General features: G+C 36.9%; 3 protein-coding genes across 8 annotated transcripts; 1 reads left to right on the top strand and 2 right to left on the bottom strand.

Annotated features, from left to right (window-relative positions):
* Nucleotides 1–1,200: 1,200 nt before the first annotated feature.
* Nucleotides 1,201–8,591, bottom strand: LOC109107241 (protein ZNF365-like). Its single transcript, XM_019120513.2, has 5 exons — nt 8,231–8,591; nt 6,174–6,888; nt 4,337–4,508; nt 3,681–3,727; nt 1,201–3,319 (listed from the first exon to the last, which is right to left on the bottom strand). Exons 2-5 carry the CDS (start codon nt 6,881–6,883, stop codon nt 3,178–3,180), a joined length of 1,071 nt encoding a protein of 356 aa, XP_018976058.2. The 5' UTR covers nt 6,884–6,888; nt 8,231–8,591; the 3' UTR covers nt 1,201–3,177.
* Nucleotides 8,592–8,855: 264 nt separating this feature from the next.
* LOC109107237 (rhotekin-2) lies at nt 8,856–17,097 on the top strand. 3 transcript variants are annotated; one of them, XM_042774367.1, is made up of 13 exons: nt 8,856–9,054; nt 9,159–9,263; nt 10,073–10,260; nt 10,403–10,455; nt 10,540–10,593; nt 11,529–11,646; nt 11,788–11,988; nt 12,102–12,196; nt 12,274–12,380; nt 12,490–12,621; nt 15,528–15,693; nt 15,779–15,886; nt 16,030–17,097. In XM_042774367.1, exons 1-13 carry the CDS (start codon nt 8,923–8,925, stop codon nt 16,620–16,622), a joined length of 2,052 nt encoding a protein of 683 aa, XP_042630301.1. In that variant the 5' UTR covers nt 8,856–8,922; the 3' UTR covers nt 16,623–17,097. The 3 variants fall into 3 exon arrangements, with proteins under 3 accessions (XP_042630301.1, XP_018976056.1, XP_042630300.1); XM_019120511.2 differs by lacking the exon at nt 9,159–9,263 and having other exon boundaries at nt 8,858–9,054; XM_042774366.1 differs by lacking the exons at nt 8,856–9,054; nt 9,159–9,263 and adding an exon at nt 9,950–9,969.
* Nucleotides 17,098–18,148: 1,051 nt separating this feature from the next.
* LOC109107239 (cilia- and flagella-associated protein 99-like) lies at nt 18,149–20,662 on the bottom strand. Of its 4 annotated transcripts, none has more exons than XR_006162175.1 (8): nt 20,594–20,662; nt 20,409–20,492; nt 20,179–20,267; nt 19,120–19,298; nt 18,904–19,031; nt 18,681–18,824; nt 18,402–18,579; nt 18,149–18,293 (listed from the first exon to the last, which is right to left on the bottom strand). XR_006162175.1 is itself a non-coding variant. In XM_042774365.1 (6 exons), exons 4-6 carry the CDS (start codon nt 19,165–19,167, stop codon nt 18,644–18,646), a joined length of 357 nt encoding a protein of 118 aa, XP_042630299.1. In that variant the 5' UTR covers nt 19,168–19,298; nt 20,179–20,267; nt 20,409–20,492; nt 20,594–20,662; the 3' UTR covers nt 18,149–18,643. The 4 variants fall into 4 exon arrangements, 1 of the variants encoding a protein (XP_042630299.1); XR_006162176.1 differs by having other exon boundaries at nt 19,129–19,298; XM_042774365.1 differs by having other exon boundaries at nt 18,149–18,824.
* Between the last annotated feature and the right edge of the window lie 18 nt (nt 20,663–20,680).

The following is a 20,680-nucleotide window of genomic DNA, read 5'->3' as shown; positions in this document are numbered from 1 at the left end:
TGTACAGTACCGTTTCTTTTCCTCCCATTATGAAAATATTGCCACATATTGCACAAGCCACTGGATAAAGCATTACAGCATGCTCACTCACAATAAAATACTGATGGATGTGAACTAACTCATGCTCACACAGCACTACAGTACTTCAGATCTCCTTCTAAGATCAGCTAGTGATACAGAAACACGAAGGAACCACAAAAGACTAAATCAGATTCTAATCACAGTCAGAACTGAGCACACAATAGAGTGGATGACATTGCCACCACTGAACCAAACAGCACAAAAAGAGATTAAAACTTTCGTCTTCTGAACTCAAAATCCAAGTGCCATTTGTCATTTCTGCTGGGCTTTTTATATATATATATTTTTTTTTTTAATCTAAAAAGATAAAAATATATATATATATTTATTATAATGAAGCCAAGGGGTCCTATTTAGCTGGTAAAAGTCCAACACATGAAGCCAAGGGGTCCTATTTAGCTGGTCACATGCATGGGGAAAAGTCAGAGCTTAAACTGAACAGAACAAGTAGCCTGAGCTGAAATGCTAGCAAATGCCCTCATTTGGCTTATTTCCCGCCAAAACTGACTGGGTTCATATCAAGACTAAGGTGCGGTGGATGAGATCTACCCTGCATCTGACAAATTGCATACTAGTATTTACAAAACATTTCTTTTGAATACTGTGAAATTGAAATGATGTGAAGTCAAATTCAGATTAAGGTTCTACACTAGTGTGCATGCAGTGGTCCTTTATTGACCACTACAATCTATTAATAATGCAGCACATAACCACTACACTGTTCCTCCAGTCTGTTGGTTTTATGGACAATACCCTCATTATACATAAAATTATACTTCAAATGTTATACTGCATGTCAGTATTATTTGTACATTAAAGGGGACATCGAATGAAATGTATTATTACAGCTTGAGGCTGGCTGCATAGGGAATGAGTCCCCATGTTAAAATGCCCAACTTTACAGCAGAAAAAAAAACATGTTTACAGCCTGTTCAAAAAATGATTTTGGTCTATATAGCTAATTTTACGGTTCATGATAACTGTGAGGGGGTTTAAATTTTTTTTATAACAAATCTGTTTAAATTATATTAAGCCTTAAAGTTCTGCATAATTAAGGGCATGGCCACTTGAGTGACAGGTGGATTGCCACTGCTGACACTGCCGTTGTGCTAGGTGGGCGTGGCTTCAGTAACCAGCTCCCGCCTTTTTGCCCATTTTCGTTTATCTGAGAGTGACGCGCTGCCAAGATGGTGACGGCCGGCTCCGCCCACTTTGAGCTTCAAAAACGCTCTTCAGGAATCTACGGTGGACATCAAGGACACTACGTACATTATACAGTCTATAGTCAAAACCCCTCATGGAAGAGAGGGGTGGGATGAGCAGTAGCTCATTATCATTTAAAGAGACATGCACCGAAATGGCTCGCTGTTTTTGACAAGGTGAAAATGGTGTTGTTTTACACGATCACTGAAGAATCTTAACCAAAGTATGCTACAGACATCACCCTAAAAAATCATACCAACTTGTGGAAAATGGGCATCCGATGTCCCCTTTAATGGACTTTGGTAGTATACTGCTATTATCTGAATTGTTTCACAGTTTTGCCAAAAATTAAAAAAAGTGCTACTGCTCCAGTTGTACAGAGCTGAGAATGAACGTTCCATTTTTTCAAGTTTTTTCAAGTTAAGCTTTATGGTGTCTGTGACATGCTACTGAATTCCACAAACATGAATTGTGATTTTCCTTTAGCTTGTAAAAAGAACAGTACAGTTAGAACAGTCAGAATCTGTCCATAGAGCTTAACATTTTTTGAATATGGAATATTCGGTTGATTTCAGTGCTAGATGCCATTTAAGTTTAGGACTTAAATACTGTAATTATAATCACTTAACACGGTAGCTTACCCAAAATGAAAACATTTTGATACCAAATCGTTTACTCACACTTGTGTCGTTCCAAACCTGTTATGCATTTCTTTCCTCTGTGAAACACTAAAGCAGATATTTTATAGAATGTTGGTAACCAATTGTTAAATGGGTTTGGCGACCATTGACTTCCATTGTAAAAAAAAATATATCTTCAGACGACACTAGGGTGAGTAAAAGATGACTGAATGATTTTTGGGTAAACTATCTTTTTAAATGAAAGTGCATTCCTAAAGTCCATAAGTGCTATTGCTCCAATTGTACAGAATAGCAAAAAGGATCTATTATCAAAGTTCTTGGCAATGAATTTTAGAACACTTAACAACATCTATACATATTCCAATAGCTGCATGTTTTAAAACAAAAGAGAACTTTCTTCTCTGTTAAAGTTTCCTTTTTCTCTCATTCTAATGAGGCTGGCTGACATAAGCAGGGTAATGTATATTCATCCCTTAAAATGTAGCACCACTATTTAAAATACACAACTGCACCTTCAAAAAAAGACTAAATGATTTTGATATTTGCTACATAATTTTTCTTCTTGCTGAAACAGTGCATTTTCTATAAGAGAAAGTTTGTGAACAAACTACAAGCTCAAAGTGGGTTTTGTTTTAACATCATCCTGCATTTAGATAATATAACTACATTAATTTTCCTGAACAGTAAGTAGTGTTAATTAGAAAACAACAAGCATGTAACATTACTAACTATAGCTTCACTTCATGTAAGCAACCTGTAATGACAGCTTTTCTATTTGAATTAAAGGGCAGCTCCACCATGTGTTCAGTCTACAGCCAATCTTATAATTAAAATATTTCACAGATGGATCATAAACACATTCAAGATTCAAATAAGTGTCAAATAACTAATCTGCCATCTGCAGTTAGACATCGCTGTTGTTTACTGGGCTTTTGCGTAACTCATATTTACAGTACATACAGTTGGGTCCAAACGTCTGCCACTAATTAAATGATTCTAATAATAATTTTCAAGTCTCTTTTTCTGTTTCTAGTGAAATCCATATCAACATTTCTTAGTAATTGATAACCTGATGAAAAAACAAAACAAAAACAAAAAAACATACCCAAATGATAAATAATCATCAAAAAATAAGATTTTCAATGTGGCCTCAGACTTTGTACCCAACTGTATTATTGTTAATATACTCAACATATTTCAGTAATATTGTGTTATTTGCACGTACATTCATTGCTAAGCTCCGCCTCTGTCCCTAAACCTCGTACCCATCTGACCTCCTCCGCTGGGACCAGCTGTCGTAACCCAGTCTCCCAGAAGAACCTTTAGACAGTCCCCATCCAGACTGACCAAGTAACTGCTGCTCTTCATCCTGCTCAAGATGGTCTCCTGAAGACCTGATGTCAAAGAACAGCAAAATAGGCTAATTATCATCATCCACCACACATGCTTGTATTAATTTTTACACACATCAAGACTAAATGGAAAAGAAGAGTAATTATTATTTCTGGCAGAGGTACTTGATCATCTACTGTCTTGAATCTAGGATCTCATGAATTACTTAAGAGGGGACATCCTGTCTACTACAAGCCAAATGACTGGCCTGAGTCAAGTAAGGACATGATTTATACTGAAGTTCTCTGAAAATGTCCTGCTGGTTGTTAATTATAGTAAACTAGAGGTTAAATGGTTACATGGATTACCCATTACTGAGGTAATGCAAATTTCCTTCTAAAGGTAAAACGAATAACGCAATACCTGCTTTCTGTTATTCTGTGTGGACCGAGCTCTGATGGCAGAGGCACCTGAAATAATGACAGATTAGAGAAATGCAGAGGACTGACATATTTCTGAAATAGAACTTAATTATTGCAATCCTGGAAAATTGTACAAGTGGGTCATATCAGGTGATTCATTATTGAATTTCCCTTTTTATATCAGTACATGGGACAATGACTTGATGCTCTTCCTCATTTAAAAATACACTGAAAATGCAATTCATATAAAAATGCGTGTGAAAATACCTTTTCAATTTCAAAGTCATTCTATCATTTTTGGAGGACTTAAAGAGGAATTCATGGTTTCATGAAATTCATGCATGGTCTTGTTTATTATTATTAATTTTAATTTTAAATTATTGTTATAAAATGTCATGAAGTTGTTGTTTTTTTCTATCAGATATGACCTTTTTATGAAAATGCATTCCAGTTGTTTAGGTCAAGTGGAGTACCCTAAAGAAAACTTAATATTCAAAATGATTTTTTTTTTTTTAAATAAGTAAATAATTAAATTGGGGAAAAAATAATTGCTTGAAAACCATTTTTTAAAAATATAGAAATAAATGTTTAAATAAAAAAAAAGTCATGATATACATATTTTTTATTTTACAGTATATGGAAATTTTGGTGACATACAGAGTGAACCGTGCAATAATGCCTGTGAGGGGCGCTCTGATAGTATTCCAGTAGTCTCTCGGCCAGGGAAATCCGCCGCAAGAGGCTCTCAATGAACCGTCGCAAGCGAACCTTCCCACACATCTCATGCTGTGCTGCCGCTTCCAGAAACCTCTGGATGGTAATAACCTCCCTGCAATACAGTAAAAGGTAGTTAGCGGAGAACTGCTTTATGAGGCATTTTTTAATTCATATTTTCCCCTTGACAGTCATAAATGTTTCCTTCAGTTTCATAATACACTCCCCCTCATGATGTTCCAACCCTGTAGCTTTAAAGAGGTCATGAACTGAGAAACCAAAAATCCCTTGATCTTTTGACATAAGAGGTTATTGTACTATAAAAACATCCTGCAAGTTTCAGAACTCAAAACTTTCTCGTTAGTCTAAAATCAGCCTATACTGAAGCCAATCTGACAAAACGACAGCTTGTGGAATGTGACACTTTATGACGTAATAGTGTGGCTAAACCCCGCCTCCATAGAAGAAGAACTGTTTTTCTTACATGATCACTATTGCTTTGTCTGTTATTACAGATTGTTTGATATGTAGTCAGTATTTATGAGTCTTTAACCTAAATCACAGCAGCGCTCATCTGTGAAGGATGCAGGCTGTCAAACACACACAACTGTTAGCCAATCATAGCAGTGGGCGTTTACTTCTGAGTCTACAATCCACCACACCCATTCAAACAGAGCGTTCTGATAAGGGGGTCAAGACAGGACAGAAAATAGCCTGTTACTTCTAAATGATGATGTTTTTCTATGTAAAAATCTTGATAACATTATACGTGGACCTCAGAGAACAGTACAAAATAATAAAAAAAGGCAGTTCATGACCCCTTTAAATTTCTGTCATCCGTTGAACACAAAAGAAGATGTTTTAAAACGTTTTCAAAAGCTTGGACATTCTATTAAACATGTGTTACATGGAGAAAATTACGTAGAAAAAGTAAATATGTACTGTTCTTTTAACCATGTAAATCCTGACATATCAACTAACAATCAGATTTGTTATTTTTTTGGGAAATGGAACAGTTTAATGAAACTTAAGACAAAATATTAAAATATAAAGTTTGCATACGTGTTTTTATTGAGTATGATATTGACACATCAGGTTTTTATGGCTTATATAATATGACACTGAAGAATAAGGAAACACACACATACAAAAAATTCAGAGGTCCAAACTGAGCAAAAAATGCAATTTGATAAATTTGCTCATATTTGCATGATCAAAAAGTAAGATGAAATTCTGCTGTATTGTAATCAATTAACTTTTTATAAAAGTATAGCAAAATACTTACATGCGGTAAATATAAAAATCAGTTTATATCTCCCAATAATATGTCTTACTAAAACAATATTTAAGTGCTTAGTTTTATGATCAAAGCTCTTAAGGTTTTTATTGTGTATATATGGGGAGGGAGACATATCATACAATAGAATAAAATGATGATTGAGAGACAAATAAACATTCCTCAATAGCTTAGTGTGTCATATTTGATACATTTTAACATGATTTTTCTAAAAGATGTTGTATGAATTAATCAAGTAAACCTAACTTGCTTCAGTCCAGTTCATCAATATAAAACTAACAATATAAAAGTTATTCTTACATTTACTTTCTTTTATAATTATATTAAAAGGAAGTACAAAATATCATTCAGACTACAGAGGGCTTGTGTGGGTTTTTAGCAATTTAGAGGCCTGTGAAATTTGTCTGTCAGTAGGTTTTAAAGGGTTAATAGGTCCCCCAAAACATATTCAGAGCTGAAACGATATTTAAATCTTTCACTCACTGTTCTCTCCTCTCCAGCTCGTGCTCTGAGACGCTGAGCTGTTGCCTCATGGTGGCGATTACCATAACGGCGGCGTCTACCTGTCTGCTGAGCGCCCGCTCTCGCTCCAGCACTTCCTGTTTCTCCTGGGCCAGGTGATGCGAGTGAGCGCGCTCACACAGGATAGCCGTGTCTGTCTGTGCCAGCTCTGAGCTCAGCCGCAGCAGACGTCGCTCCATGCTGCTATTGGCTGTCCTCATCATCCCCTCCAGCCTCTTCTCCACTGAGGCCACAGGAGCCGAGAGGGGTCCGGCTCCAGCCGCCGCGTCCCCAACACTGAAGCTCCTCACTGGGGGCGTGAGCTTTTGCTCTGCGGGCTGCTGCGATGGAGTTTGGTCCACGCCGAATAAGTGCTTGTGCTCTCCTCTCACAGTGGAGTTAGTATTTGTGCCGGCATCACGTACTTTATGCATGTTGGAATTGGAGATTTTGCAGCCGTCCATGCACTGTGTGTCAGAAAGGTCCCTCGTGGAATGGAGGCTGATGTCATGTTTAGTGTGGAACGGGTGGCTGTATTCTAGGTGCGCTCTGAGAGAAGAAAGACTGTGGAATCGTTCATGCTCTCCACATCGCGGGCAGCGGAAAGGAAGTTGAGGAGGGGCTCCGGCTCCACACGCCTGACCGTTCTTCACAAACAGTGCCGTGTTGCGTGTGCACACTTTCTGCTGCATGACACCTAACAACAAAAAATATTACATATTTAGCATCCCAGTTCTTAGATATAAACTTACTGTATAGCAGAGATGCCCAAACCAGGGCACGTAGGCCAAAGTTGATGACATTTGATTTGAAGAGGGGGGAAAACATGTCATTTAAGCATAACTTCACTTCTTATGTGTAATTTTTTTTGCATTGAAATATAGACAATATAAATGAATTTTACTTTTAAAAAATGACAATTTTAATATTTATGTTTGGCCCTCAATCAAGTTAGAATTTTTCGCAGGAAAAACTCTGCAACCATAAGTCTATGCTAGTAATAAACAAAAACATACATCAGGCATAATGTTTAATTAGTCTATAATTGTTATTTTTAGTGTTTAGAAGCATTTTAGTGCTGATGAAAATGTCTGCTTTACTGATTCAGAGAAGTCAATGTACAATGTTTGCATACAATGCAAATATTTGTAGTGATTTTAGAGGGGGTTTTTTTAATCGTATTGTCAATGCACATTATTTGCATATAACACAAATATTCTTAGTTATTTTTGAGTCTTTTTATCTATTTATTCATTCTTTTTATAAAATTAAAAAATTATTTGTCACACGTGAAACTTGTGTTCTCAGGACAGGTATTTTTCATGAATGTCAGGATGGGTGAAGCATAGACTTTAAGGTATGTGGCGGAATAGAAACTGTCTCAAAAAATGAACCCAAGCTGGGAAAAATTAAATGGAATAAATATGTGACAACTTGCCCCGGTCACTTTCATTATTATATCGGCCACCCTGCGCGCTCTCAAGATATCGGCATGGGCACTGAAAACCCAAATCTTTTTAAACTAGTCTGCAAACCTCTCTGACAAACTGGCCAATCTAGCAAGATTTTCACAAGGCCTAACAAAGACACAATGTGTGAATAAATGTATATCACTGAAATACATAAAGACAGTATGCTGATGCTTAAAAAACCTGACATCAATACTCAAGACCTTTCACGACTAGGCTGCGTGCTATAGATTCATTAAGAATAGAAAAAAGACCATTTCCATCCACTGAAAACAACGAATCACTTAGGTTTAGCTTAAATAGGTTACTGTAAAGCTCTGGCAAATCAAATCCATGAACCTCGATGGTGAGATCCAATGCGTTTGTTTTAATGGTTAATGTTAGTTAAGCTCACATCAAACGACAATCATGTCATCTCACGTTTTAATGACCCATAATTCCCTCTATAACTGCCATAGAAAAATTAATGCAAATCTTCGTATGCAAGCAGATCTAACGTTATTGGCCAGAGTATGAAATCAGACAGGTAGTCAGCTGACATGTTCTGTAACACCAAGCATGCATCCATACCTTGAACGAGCTGCAGTGGGATTGTGTATCGTAACCTTTAATCAAACTGTTGATCCTTCGGATTATCTGTTGCTTGATATCTCTGTCCCTCTCTGACTCAGATTACAGCACGACATCTAGGTGTATGAAGTCATCTGGTACTAACGACGTTGTCAAGAATGAGCGTGACAGCAGCGACAGAGGTGGCATTGATTTCTTTTCATATGATACCGTTTTCCTGTGCGAAATGCTTGCAAAATGTCATCACCTTACGAGTTAAATAACAATCGCACTAAAAACATGCAGAAGCCTCGCTCTGACTGAAGAGACTCGATCAGAACGTCGAGGATTCATTAGAATGCAGTGCGGCAGACCATCAGTTTAAACTATTTAGAGACAGACGGGGGAGATCAGCACGACATCACAGTGATAACACAAACCTACTTTATAAGCATTCGCATAAACATGTTTAAAATTTATAGTTTTTTATAAATTATTATGAATTTCACCAAAACGTATTAATAAGTTCGACTTGTATATTCAAACCTCTTGAGCTGGTTAGCTATTCCAACCTTTCCGAATTTAAAAATGGTATCGCCCAACCGTTGTGTCGGCATCGGAGCGCTTTGAAAGAAGCTGATTGGTCGGCTGGCGGTTGTGTAATCCGTTGGTTTGTTGTGCGGAGCGGGGCTTGTCTGGAGGAAGAGGCCAGTATGGATCCACCGCGGGATATTCAACGTTTTAAACGAAACGTCGCCGCTCGGTCCACGGTATCGTCGTGTTCCTCTCTCGCCATGGAGATTAAGAGGAAGAAAATAAGGGAAAGCATGTTTTTTCAAAGCGAGGTGAGTTTGTGTTTTTGAAGTCCGTGTTTTAGTTTTTCGTGTGTGGAATATGGTTGATGTTATTCATACACTGAGACTAACCGGCGCATTAAATACTTTCTCAGGCCAAAGACAGACATAAGAAGCGATGCGCAGTTGTGAATGACACGCAGCAGATTATAGAGGACATGAATTTGTTGTACATACGACAGATTTCTAAGAAACTAAAGGTAGTCTGTGTTTGGGAGCGTGTGATCATGTTTCATTGATATGCTGTGTTTTGCATTGAAGCTTATGAGCACTTCGTCATTCGGTACAAATAAGACCAATAATCTTGACATTTAATTTTGAAACATCATCGCACAGCTCTAAAATCAAGAGTGCTTTTTAGAAAGTGTGAGTGTTTAGGTTGTTTTGTCTTTCTTGTCCGACTTTTCTTCCCCATCACCACCCACTCGCGTGAACGAATCATTTCATATGAATCGGACTATTTTTTCCTATGAATCTGTTGAGCTGATAAATTACAGTTAATAAAAAGTAACAATAAAGCTCACCGCAATGTGTGCCTGCTTGTGATTTATTAGGATATGTAATGCACCTGGGTCCACATGATTATGGATGGAAAAAAGAATCACTGAATCGAAGTTTTAAAATAAACTGTTCGAAAGAACCGATTCGCGGAAATGAGTCAGTTTTCCATTACTTCCACTCACTGTCATCAATCCATGTGTCATTGTCGGTTATCAGAGACCCGTTTACAGCCTAGAAGAGGCTCATCTTCTCTTCCAGCCGTTTTGATGTTATTTCATTGCATCATTTTCATTTCTTCAGTGTCCAGGCCAGTGGTGCCCAATGCCCATGTCTCATCTCATCACGAATCAGTAGTATGCACCTGCCTTTGTACAGTAGATTGTGTGGTAGAGTCGTTTTCTTCCAGTATGTTTTTTCCTTTAGTCTTTTTTTTTTTTTTTTTTTTTTTTTTTTTTTTACCCTAAACTGTTTATTTCTCAACTCCTGATTTAATTTATCCTTCCAATAGGACTGTGATATTCAGGAGAAGTTGGAGTTTGAGATGCGGATGAGAGCTGGGGCTTACAAGCTTCTGGTTGCGAGCACTAAAAAAGAGCAGGTGTTGGATGCTTCCAGGAGTCTGTTAACCTGTAACGCCCGAATTAAAGCCTACATGAGTGAAGCCCAGATGAGGAAAAAGCAGCAGGACATTAGAAGGTTAGAGCAGCAGGTGTATTGCCAGCTGTTCTTTTTGTTAGGAGTATTTAGTGGAATTTTTTTTTTTTTTTAAATGTAAATTATTATCAGACATGCAAATAAGAAATAAATGGCCATTAAATTCTTTATTTATATATTTCAGATCATCAGGCTCTCCGGATCAAATCGCTTGTAAAGGAAAGGTAGCCATATCTGGTAATTATATACCTCTGTCTGTTATATTTATTATTAATGCTTCAGTGTGTCTTTGGTTCATGTAGTTTTCTTTTGCTTACCCAGGCCTACGAATTCCATTGTTTTGGAAAGACACGGAACACTTTAACAGCAAAGGGAGTGAGTGACAATACGAAACGTTTTATATAGTAATTATGAGTGACCGTGAAGACATTTTATAATGTTACAGACAATTTCTGTTTTGAAATAAATGCTGCTCTATTCATCAAAGAAGCCTGAAAAAATGCATCATAGTTTCCTAAGGATGTAACGATTCACTCAACTGATAACTGATCGTAACGTACAATGTGAAATGATTCACAAAACTGATTTAATGTAATTTCCCTAATTTCTTATATATATAATGAGATGAGCTTCTCACAGCATGAGCCATTTTTAATCTAAATTATATTGTAGATTTTTGAAATTTTACGCCAAAACAGAATGGTCTGACTATAGCCAAAGTCCCTTTAAGACAAGTCATGTCACTTTGAAACGCCTCTCGGGCATCCAAGTGCAACTTGATCGAGCGGCCAAAACTATGAGTGACATGTCTTGGGTATTCTATAGTCTTTGCTATAGCTTTGTGAAGCTACACTACATTAAAACATCTGCATGAAACAGAAGCGGCAGGCGGGCTGAATGAGATGCAGATTCACTCTATGAACACTATTATAAAAAGCATTATACAGAGGCAAGAGGAAAAGAAAATACCATTTAAACTTTTCTAAAAACAGTCAGTTCCCCTCCAATATACATTCATATAAACTTCCACCTCCAACTGTATTGATTTTCAACTGGCTCATCGTTACATCCCTGTTTTTCTCAAAACCATTAAGCAGTGCATATGTTTTCAAAATTGATAATGAAAAATATTCAGCCTATTAGAATGCTTTATGAATGATTATGTGACACTGAAGACTGTCATAGTGAATCCTGAAGATTTAGCTTTTATATACAATAGAACAGAAAATGGTTATTTTAATTAAATCGTTATATGTAAATATCTTCACGTAGCCATTTATGCCGATGTCATGTGTATCTCAACCCAACAGGTGCACAGCGTGTTGCAGTCTTCTGTTTGATGAAGATTGGGTCAGAGATTTTTGACACTGAAATGGTGATTGCAGACCCCTCAATGACCGATATTTGCTTTGAAGGTGTCAAAATTTTGTAAGTTTTCAGCTTTCCCTATTTCTCTCTGCAAATCTACAGTCATTTGAGAACTATATGAAAATTATATTGATTAAATGAGCTTGAACTGCCTGGCTGCAGTCTGTTGAGTTCTGAGCTCATTTTCAATATTTTCAACAGCTCTGAAGTTAAGCCGGACTTTGAACTGACATGTGAGCTGTATAGCTGTGGACTGGAGGAGGAGACAACCTTAGTCAATACTCCAAAAAAACTGGCCAGGAAACTGCGCTCCTCTTTTGGCAGATCTTCAAGCAGGAAGCTCTGCCCTCTTCTGGATGGAGGAGACCCTGACACTTTCCTCCAGTCCAACCCAATACCAGTGTATGCAAGGATGGATAATATGTTCATTACCTTTACAATAATTTTTGTTGTTGTTGTATTAGTAGAGAAATGCCTGTAGTATCTTTCAAATAAATAACTTCCTTTTGTGACAGAGGTGCACGGTACTCACTGCTGGCATACACCACTCTGGGTTTGGAGCAGGCAGAGGGATCTTTCCAGTCTCATTCTCTTATAATTCTGCAAAATGGTAAGAGCAAACAAGCCATGTTCTAATAATTGACTAGCGTAGTGATTCTGATTGACTTTCTGCCATCGGTCTGTCAGTGGAGGCTTCGTCATGGCTGCCGTTGTATGGTAACCTGTGCTGTAAGCTGGTGGCACAACCTGACTGCATGACACAAGACATGATGAGCGGATACCTGAGCCAACAGGTAAGACAGGAACTTCTTTATTAAAGAATATATGCCATACACAATTCATACTAACTGAAATGAAAATGAAATGAAATTTGTAAGATTAGCATTTTGATTTTCCATTTAGCAAAGCATTGAGGGTTTGCAGCGCCGTTGTAAGCTATACTGTGTGCTGAAGGCTGGACAGATTTCATGCTATTACTCTCCTGAAGAAATCCAAGCAAAAGTGGAGCCCAGCCTCATTATTCCCATTAACAAGGTAGGGAAAATTTTCAAAGTGGCCTTTTTTTTTCTTTTTTTTACCTCAAGTATTTTTCTGTTCTAAGATCAAGTGGGTTATTGTGTTTGAATCTAATCACCACAAATCAAAGTGGACCCTTTTCTTTATAAAAATTCCAAGTCTCATGCAACATTCATTAGTGTAATTTCCCGAAGAAAAATGTTTGTCTTCAAAACCGTGTTGTTATTGTTAAATAAAACTATTTAAAATATTTTCATTTGAAGTAAAGCTGAAATAAATATTAGATGAAAAAAAATTTAATAATTAGAAATGTTGCCTTTACGCCTACTCAATTTGAAGTGCTAAGATGACTAAAACTGAAATAAAAATAAAATTTGAAGTACAAATGAAAATGAACACAGCATGAATAAAAACAGCTTTATTTCTAATCCAAGAGGAAGAAAGATTAGTACAACTCCTAGCAGGATAATAAAGGAATTGAAATGACACAACATTATACACAATTTTATTAAGTTGTAACACAAGGGAATCAAACCCACAATCTCCAGGTCAAGTGCCTGTCACCCATCTGAGAATCAATTCAAATTAATTAATTTGTAAGTAAAAGCACTGCATTTCGTATTAATAGTTTCAGCTGAGATGATTCTTGAAAAGGAACAATGGCTGCAACAGCAGCAACTTCTGTATCATTTCTCGCCACAGTACCTCTTGCGGTCTGGGCATATATTGCACTGTATTTCGAGCCCACGACATGAAGCATTCGGGATCCGTGGCGTAACACATTGAGCTTGTCGTTGTCACTCATGCATGTTCAACAGGCTGCTGAGGAGATGTTTCAGTGTCAGAATGAGCTCACAAAAAAGTTTCTTAGCACGTTAATCAGATTAGCATGCAAAGCTAAATTAACGCTAACATGTCTTATGGTTAATTTGATAGCTGAAGAGCTACATTAGAAAGAATGGCAACTGGTTAGCATGCTAAGCAATTAGTCTACTTCGGAGAGTCATTTCTGTGCGATTTGGTCGAAAGATAATCTAATCCGATTTCGGAGAAATTTGTAGGAGGAGTAACAGGAAAAAACGGTTTGCATTTACTTAAAAATGGCGGACCAACAAAATGATGGAAAATGAGATATCGTCAGATTTGGCATAAGTCAAGGAATGTACTGAAGCAGGGAAGCCAATATTTGGACAATGTTTTCAAAAGTTATATCTTTAGAACACTAGGTGGCGCTGTGTTCAGATTTCTCAGGTAACTCCTGGACATGTTGTTGATGTCTAATTTTTGTGTGATATGTCAAATAGTTCAAATGATATTGGAATTGATAAAATCTAGTAAAATCATTCACATCCACAGATTCTGCATGACCCAAGGAATCCATAGACACAAAAACAATGATTTTCTGACTAACAGTTCAAGAGTTATTAGGAAAAATAGCCATTTTTTTGTATCTCATGATCACTAGGTGGTGCTGTTGCCAAATTTGATATGGAGTCTCAGATCACAGTGTTGATTAAGCGTACCAAGTTTCGTTTTGATTGATCAAAGTTTGGCCAAGATACAGCCCCTAAACCAATTTTCACGATATCATAACTTTTGAACAAAGATGTATATCAAAATTCTGTTCAGTCATTTATGTGCGGCTCAGTCCAAAGATTATCTGAGCCAATTTTCTCAAAAATTGGACACATTTTGAAGGAGGAGTAGTGAAAAAATGGCTGTTATTGAATGTGTTCACCATGAAGAGAGTGATAAGATTAACTAAATTAAATTTTTCTGTAACAAAGGGTTCAAAACCATTTGAGAAGTGTTTTTTAACTGGTGGTGGCACTATAGTTCACTATTCGCGTTGACCAGCGGTGCGTCTGAAATCACGTACTCAGGGTTTTTCCCGTGTGAATTTGAATTTAATTAAATTCCTACTACTTGTGAATTTGAATTTACTTCACGGTCGTTCAAGTAAGTTCCATATAGTATGGATATGGGTAGTATGAATGAAATTCGAACTTCACACACATTCATAAATCCTCTCCCATTGCCTCATGGGAAAGTAAAGTGTCCATTGAATGCACACATGAATGCACACCTACTGTTTTTCAAATTCGGACATACTACTCTCCTCACATACTGTTTTTCACCTACTATATAGTAGGGAAGTATGCGATTTCAGACTCCGCACATCACTACAAGTGTGCCAAATATGTTCCAAATATGTAAATTAAATTGTTTTAGATACTACAGGCTGCCATAGACTCCCATTGGGGAAGAATAATAATAAAGAACACATACAAATGCAATGAAGCAACCGACGCTGGAGGTCATGTGACAGTAACAACAGTGTTCCATTTTTGAAAAATAAATTACAAAGCACACAAAACAAAATTAAATTGTTTTAAATACTACATCACAACACTGAAATAAAAAAAAAATAAAAAATAAAAAATTAAAATTACAAAATAATAGATACTACAGGTGGATTTTGACATCACAACACTGTAATATATGAAAAATGGACATTAGATTTTTAGATTGGCTAAAGATCTACCAGTGTTATTAAATTATTTGTGAAGTAAGCCTTCAATGGTAATTTAAATGTAACACAAAGATAATGGAAAAATTGGAAAAATGAGCAAGCACAATTACGTATCCAGTATGGGCTGATAAATTTGAGAGAAATCTAATATCACCCATATTATACAGTATAACTGTTATATTATAATCGTTACTTTAGACTGCTATAGTGGCAATTCAGCCTTTCTAATCTTAAAGCTAGTAATTTAGTTGCAGTCAACATTAAAAGTTATGGCAATAATAGCAAATAACAGACAAAGCTTTACCACTTAGGATACATTGCTACAAGACTCACTGAATGGGAGAACCATCATTAAATATGCAGTACAGAGTTTCTGTGTGTGTTTATGCAGGACACCCGTATTCGTGTGGTAGGAAAGGACCACCAGAGGACTGGCACTAGACTCAACCTGATAAACCCGGGAAATGGAGACTCTACCAGTCATGTGTTCATCACTGAAACCCCTGACATCTTGCAGGAGTGGCTGGATGCCCTCTGGCAGCACATTTATGACCAGAGTAAGTTCCCCTGATGTCTGTCAGAAATCAAAGCTAAATTATTTTATTACAATTTGTTAACAATCAATATGGACTTATTCTTTAGGTCAGTGGCAACATACATGCGAGAAGATCATGGAAATAGAGGTTTTATCACCACGGAAACCCCCGCTCTTTCTCATAAAGCAAGCTGACTCTGTTTATAATGATCTAAGTGAGTAATGAAGGATATATTTATCATTTATAATAGAAAATAAGAATGTACTGGATGGATTTGACTGAATTGGGATGAACGAGTCATAGTGAAACTTGCTGTTATTTCTCTTAATTGCTTGTTTAAAAATGTGTTATTTTCAGGTATCGGGTCCCCTGGGAAATTTGAGAGCTTGACTGACATAATTCACAATAAGATTGAGGAAACTGATGGGCGCTTTCTTATTGGTCAGGAGGAGGACACAGAGCCTCCCTATTGGGCAGCACTGTTTGAAGGATCCCGGCCAATGGTGGTACAAAAAACGGTTCTGTCACCAGGTAAAGAAAGCAATCAGTCTAATACAAGTCCTGTCACAGCCAGCAGAATCAAGAGGAGAGCACCTCCACCTCCTCCTGATAAATTACCATTTGTTCAACCTACCAGTGTATTACCCAGTCAAGAGAAAGAGAACTGTAGAGGGGCAAGGCCTCGGACAGGGCGACCCTCGCTTGATGCTAAATTCTCTGCCATCATTCAGCAGTTACAGAAGAGCCACACATCCACTCGCAAAAATGCACCTCTTGGACAAATCGAGCCCTGTCAGCACCCTTGCATCCCTCAAAAAAGAGATGATGAGTCCGATATACCTGAAAATCCTGGGAAAGAGGACAGTCAGGCCCCTCAGCCACCTGTGCCGGCCCCCAGGAACAAACTGAGGATGTCATTCAGAGATAAGATGAACCCAAAAGCCTGGTGAATTAATGAGGCGCGAGACATCTCTTTGATTAATGATCTGTTATGGAACGATGAAACATCCTTGGATTCATAAGGAGATAAACTCCCTCTTGTCTTTCACTTGATCCATATCAAGGGTCAAGAGAATGTAGATGAGAATGCTGGGAGTGAATGTGAGTGTATAAATGGCCTTCCTTGTTTGTTCTAGCTTGAACAAACACTTAAATGCAGACGAAGTTTGCTATTTTTTTAAAGTCTTACTATATTAATTGTTTTTAAAATAACAGTCCAGTGGTTGATCGGTGGATAACCTTCATCTTCAAGACTTGATGATGGCCCAATTCATTTCAACTTAAGAATATTGATTTAATGTTATTCACTTGCATATCATGTCTTTTAAAACTAGTTGTCTGAAATAACCACTCATGATGTAACCACTACAACCAGCTACGAAAACGGGTGCATACATTCTAGTTTTTCTTAAAGTATCAGTAGGTTCCTGTCATATCAGAATAATGTCAAAATATATTGTTTTTTTTTTTTTTTTTTTTCATCTGTGCTACGAAAACGGGTGCATACATTCTAGTTTTTCTTAAAGTATCAGTAGGTAAAAAAAGATGCATTGGGAACTGGATAACTGTTTTTGTTTTTTAGACTGAATGATTTTATACAGTTAAACCTCTAAACACTTAACTAACATTTGAACTTTTTTTATTTTTCATGTTAGACACTAAGGGTTAATCTTCATATTGTTGTTTTTGATCAAGTAGTTAAAATAGTTCTAATAGTTAAAATAGGGTCTGAGCACTATGAAACTGTACGTAGGGTACAGTGTGTATGAAAACGTCTTGTTAGGTAAATGTGATTTGTTTAATATCGTTGTTTCATATATGTACACTTCTGAATGTTTAAGTAGCACACACAATGCGTTCCACTAAATGATGTTGTAGATTATTTTCAAGATAATTCATGTTGTTATGGTACTATAGTGCAATACATGGTTTCGGTTGTTTGGAACTGTTCTATTTCAGTTGTTTCAAAATAATTCACTCTTATTCAAACATTCTTTGGCCATTAATCTAATAATTTTGCTAAAATGAAATGGAACAACATTAAAAAGTTGTACTGAACTGGTTTATTCTGATATCATTATTCAATACAGAGAATGCGTTTTGTTACTGTAGTTTTGCGATTAGAAATATTTTAGTATAGGAAAAAAACCTCATGCAATCATTCTGTTTTATTTCTACAGCCAAAACACTGTTCTTTCAAGAGTAAATCTGCTTTCTAAAATCTCAACCAGGCCTGCTGCTAAAAGCAACTATAACATGCCCAATATTGTATGTATATCTTTGGTAACATCACGATTAATCCAGGCATGTGCTAAAAGCAACTTTAGAAAATATTTACATGTGCTTATATTTTAAATACCAATATATGGATAACATGCTTTATACCAAGTATTGTTTATATATATATAAAACCCACACACATATTCACAAAATAACATTCTCACACACTTTCAAAAAAAAAAAAATTACAAATATTGCATTTACAAGAGACGTGCCTATCAGAAAACTCTCCTGTGGTTCTGACCAGCACATTTTTTTTTAGATGACTGCTGAAAGGTCCTGTATATCTGTTGTTCGAAATTATGCTCCAACTCCTGCCAGTGCTGTTCCTCAAGAACCTGCTGCATGTACCATTTAATAGAGAAACATAGCAATAATAAACATTTGTAGTGTTAGTGTTATTGTGGCAAAATTTGTGACATCTGGACCATGTTCTAATAACTTCTCACCTTTTTGTTAAGGGTGGTCTTCGCTGTGAGTGGAAGCACCTGCTTATTTTTCTTCATACTGGTTTTTTTTTTTTCTGTCTTTCTTTTCTGTCGTTCCTGTTGTTTCTGTTCAAGGGTCTTCTGTAGGGCCAGCACTCTCTCATCTCCACTGACAGCCTCCTGCAGTTCAGTCTAAATTCTTAAAGATCATGAAACGTAAATTGGGTCCATTGCGTCAAAACCACTGACTGTAGTGGATATAATTAGATTTTTGATAATATAAGAAGATAATTAACCAACCTGAGTGTCATCCACAAACTTTTGTCTGACGAGGAAGCATGAATCTGACAGATAAGCTCCATCTTCCTGCTTAGCTCGGCCTGGGCTTCCTCCAGAGCCTGGCTGAGGAGTTCCCTGCTCTGCTCTGAGACCTCTTTAACAGCTCTGAAGAAATACAATGCGTTTTTATTATCATTTAATAATTTGTTGAAATGTTATGCTATACAAATCACACTTTTCGTACCTATCCGTTGTTAAATTTCTGGCAGCTTTGGAGTTCTTGTGACCATCGGCCACTTGTTGCACCAGCTCTCTCATTTCCTTCTCCTCCTTCAGACGTTTTTCTGCATACTTGCGCATGAGCTCTGCAGTCTGAGCCAATCACACATTACATCATCATAAACTTAATGCAGACTAAGTCATTTATTGCTGTAAACACTGATGTTTGTTATGACATCACCTTCCTCACCATCCAAGACACGTTCTCGTGCAAGAACTGCCTCCTCATGGCTGATCCGTCCCTCCAGTCTTCGGTGCTCCAGCTCAGCTAGTTCCTCCTGCAGATCCTTCTCTTTCATCTCCTTCTGCCACTGCAGGGGCGCAGATGGCTCGCTTGCACCCTGCGACAATCACTCTAATCTGAACACCCAAATACACATACATTAGAACAAAGGATTTTGTTATTCACACAAGTGAATAACCATGACATGAATGTTGTAGAAAACACCTCCATGACTTGAAGGGTAGGATAACCCAAACATTTTATGATCTCACATTTATCTCATGATTTTCTAAGTCACCCTAGAAGAACCATAAATGTAGTTTACGCCACTATAGAAATAGACATATAGCAATATTGATGTCAGACCTAGTGTTCTAGTGCGATTTTTTTTTTCATGTGTCTTATTAAACATATATAAATGAGATTTGATATTTTTTTCTGATTTCAGTTTGCTCCTCATGAAATCTGATTTTTAAAAGGGCAAAGGACCTCATATTGAGCCTTGTGGCACACCTTAATTTACCACATAAGATTAGATTTTTGTTCCCTTAACCAAACAGTTGTAGTGATCAGGGAGGATCAAAAGGAAGCTCCTTTTGAACAAATGAGCCAATGCCACACATTAATTTGATTCGTCACATAGAAATAGCGCAAAATCTCAAATATCAGTTATATGTCATATACAGTAGACAGTTTATGGTGCTTCTTGTCTTTTTTTTTTTAATTAAACAACATCCATTGACAATCATTCTCATTAAATGGAAAAGAGCAACATGAATGTCTCCTTTTGTGTTTCATTGAAAAAATAGTTTTGGAAATATGTGAGTTAATGGTGAGTAAATGATGACAGATTGTAATTTTTTTGAAGAACTATTTCTTCAGTGTGGTATTAGTTGCTTTTCAATGCTTTGGAATAATGATGAATAATTTGAGATAATTAGTCCAAATAATTTGGAGTACATTTGAGTAATTGCACAGAGAAAAATAAAATCTGATTACTGATGAGTGCGACTCTACCTTCCTAACTCTTCTTCCAGTTGACGATTATATAAAGCTCCCTCTTGCAGTATGGCTGTTGTGTTCAGTCTGACAGGTAAGCTGTTCATCTGTGCCATTGTAAACAGATACATTCAGACACTTTTTAACAGTACAAAGATCCTCAATAGTAGAAAATAGGTTCAAAAGCACATGGTGCATGTGTCAAGAAACTTTTTTTTATCAATGCATGCTAGTCTAGTCTAAATTACCTTTTTGGTGGCAGGGTTTCCAGAAGTATAAAGCTTGTCAAATTGGAGTTCAGCACGGCTTTGAAGAATCTGCGATATCGTATTCTGCTCATCAAAAAATATAAACATTTCTAGCTTTTGAATTCTGTGGTGCTGTGGCATTGAAGAAAAAACAGCTCAGTTCAACTGTGCTGTAAGACACTAACTTGAGTTTTCTCAGACTTCTGCAGGTTTGCACATCTGAACTGCTGAGAGTTTGCTTCATTCAGGATTTGCTAATGGAGTAAGTAAAA

Source organism: Cyprinus carpio, chromosome A17 (genome assembly GCF_018340385.1).
Source record: "Cyprinus carpio isolate SPL01 chromosome A17, ASM1834038v1, whole genome shotgun sequence".
Taxonomy (NCBI): domain Eukaryota; kingdom Metazoa; phylum Chordata; class Actinopteri; order Cypriniformes; family Cyprinidae; genus Cyprinus; species Cyprinus carpio.
This window is presented reverse-complemented; position numbering and strand designations above follow the sequence as displayed.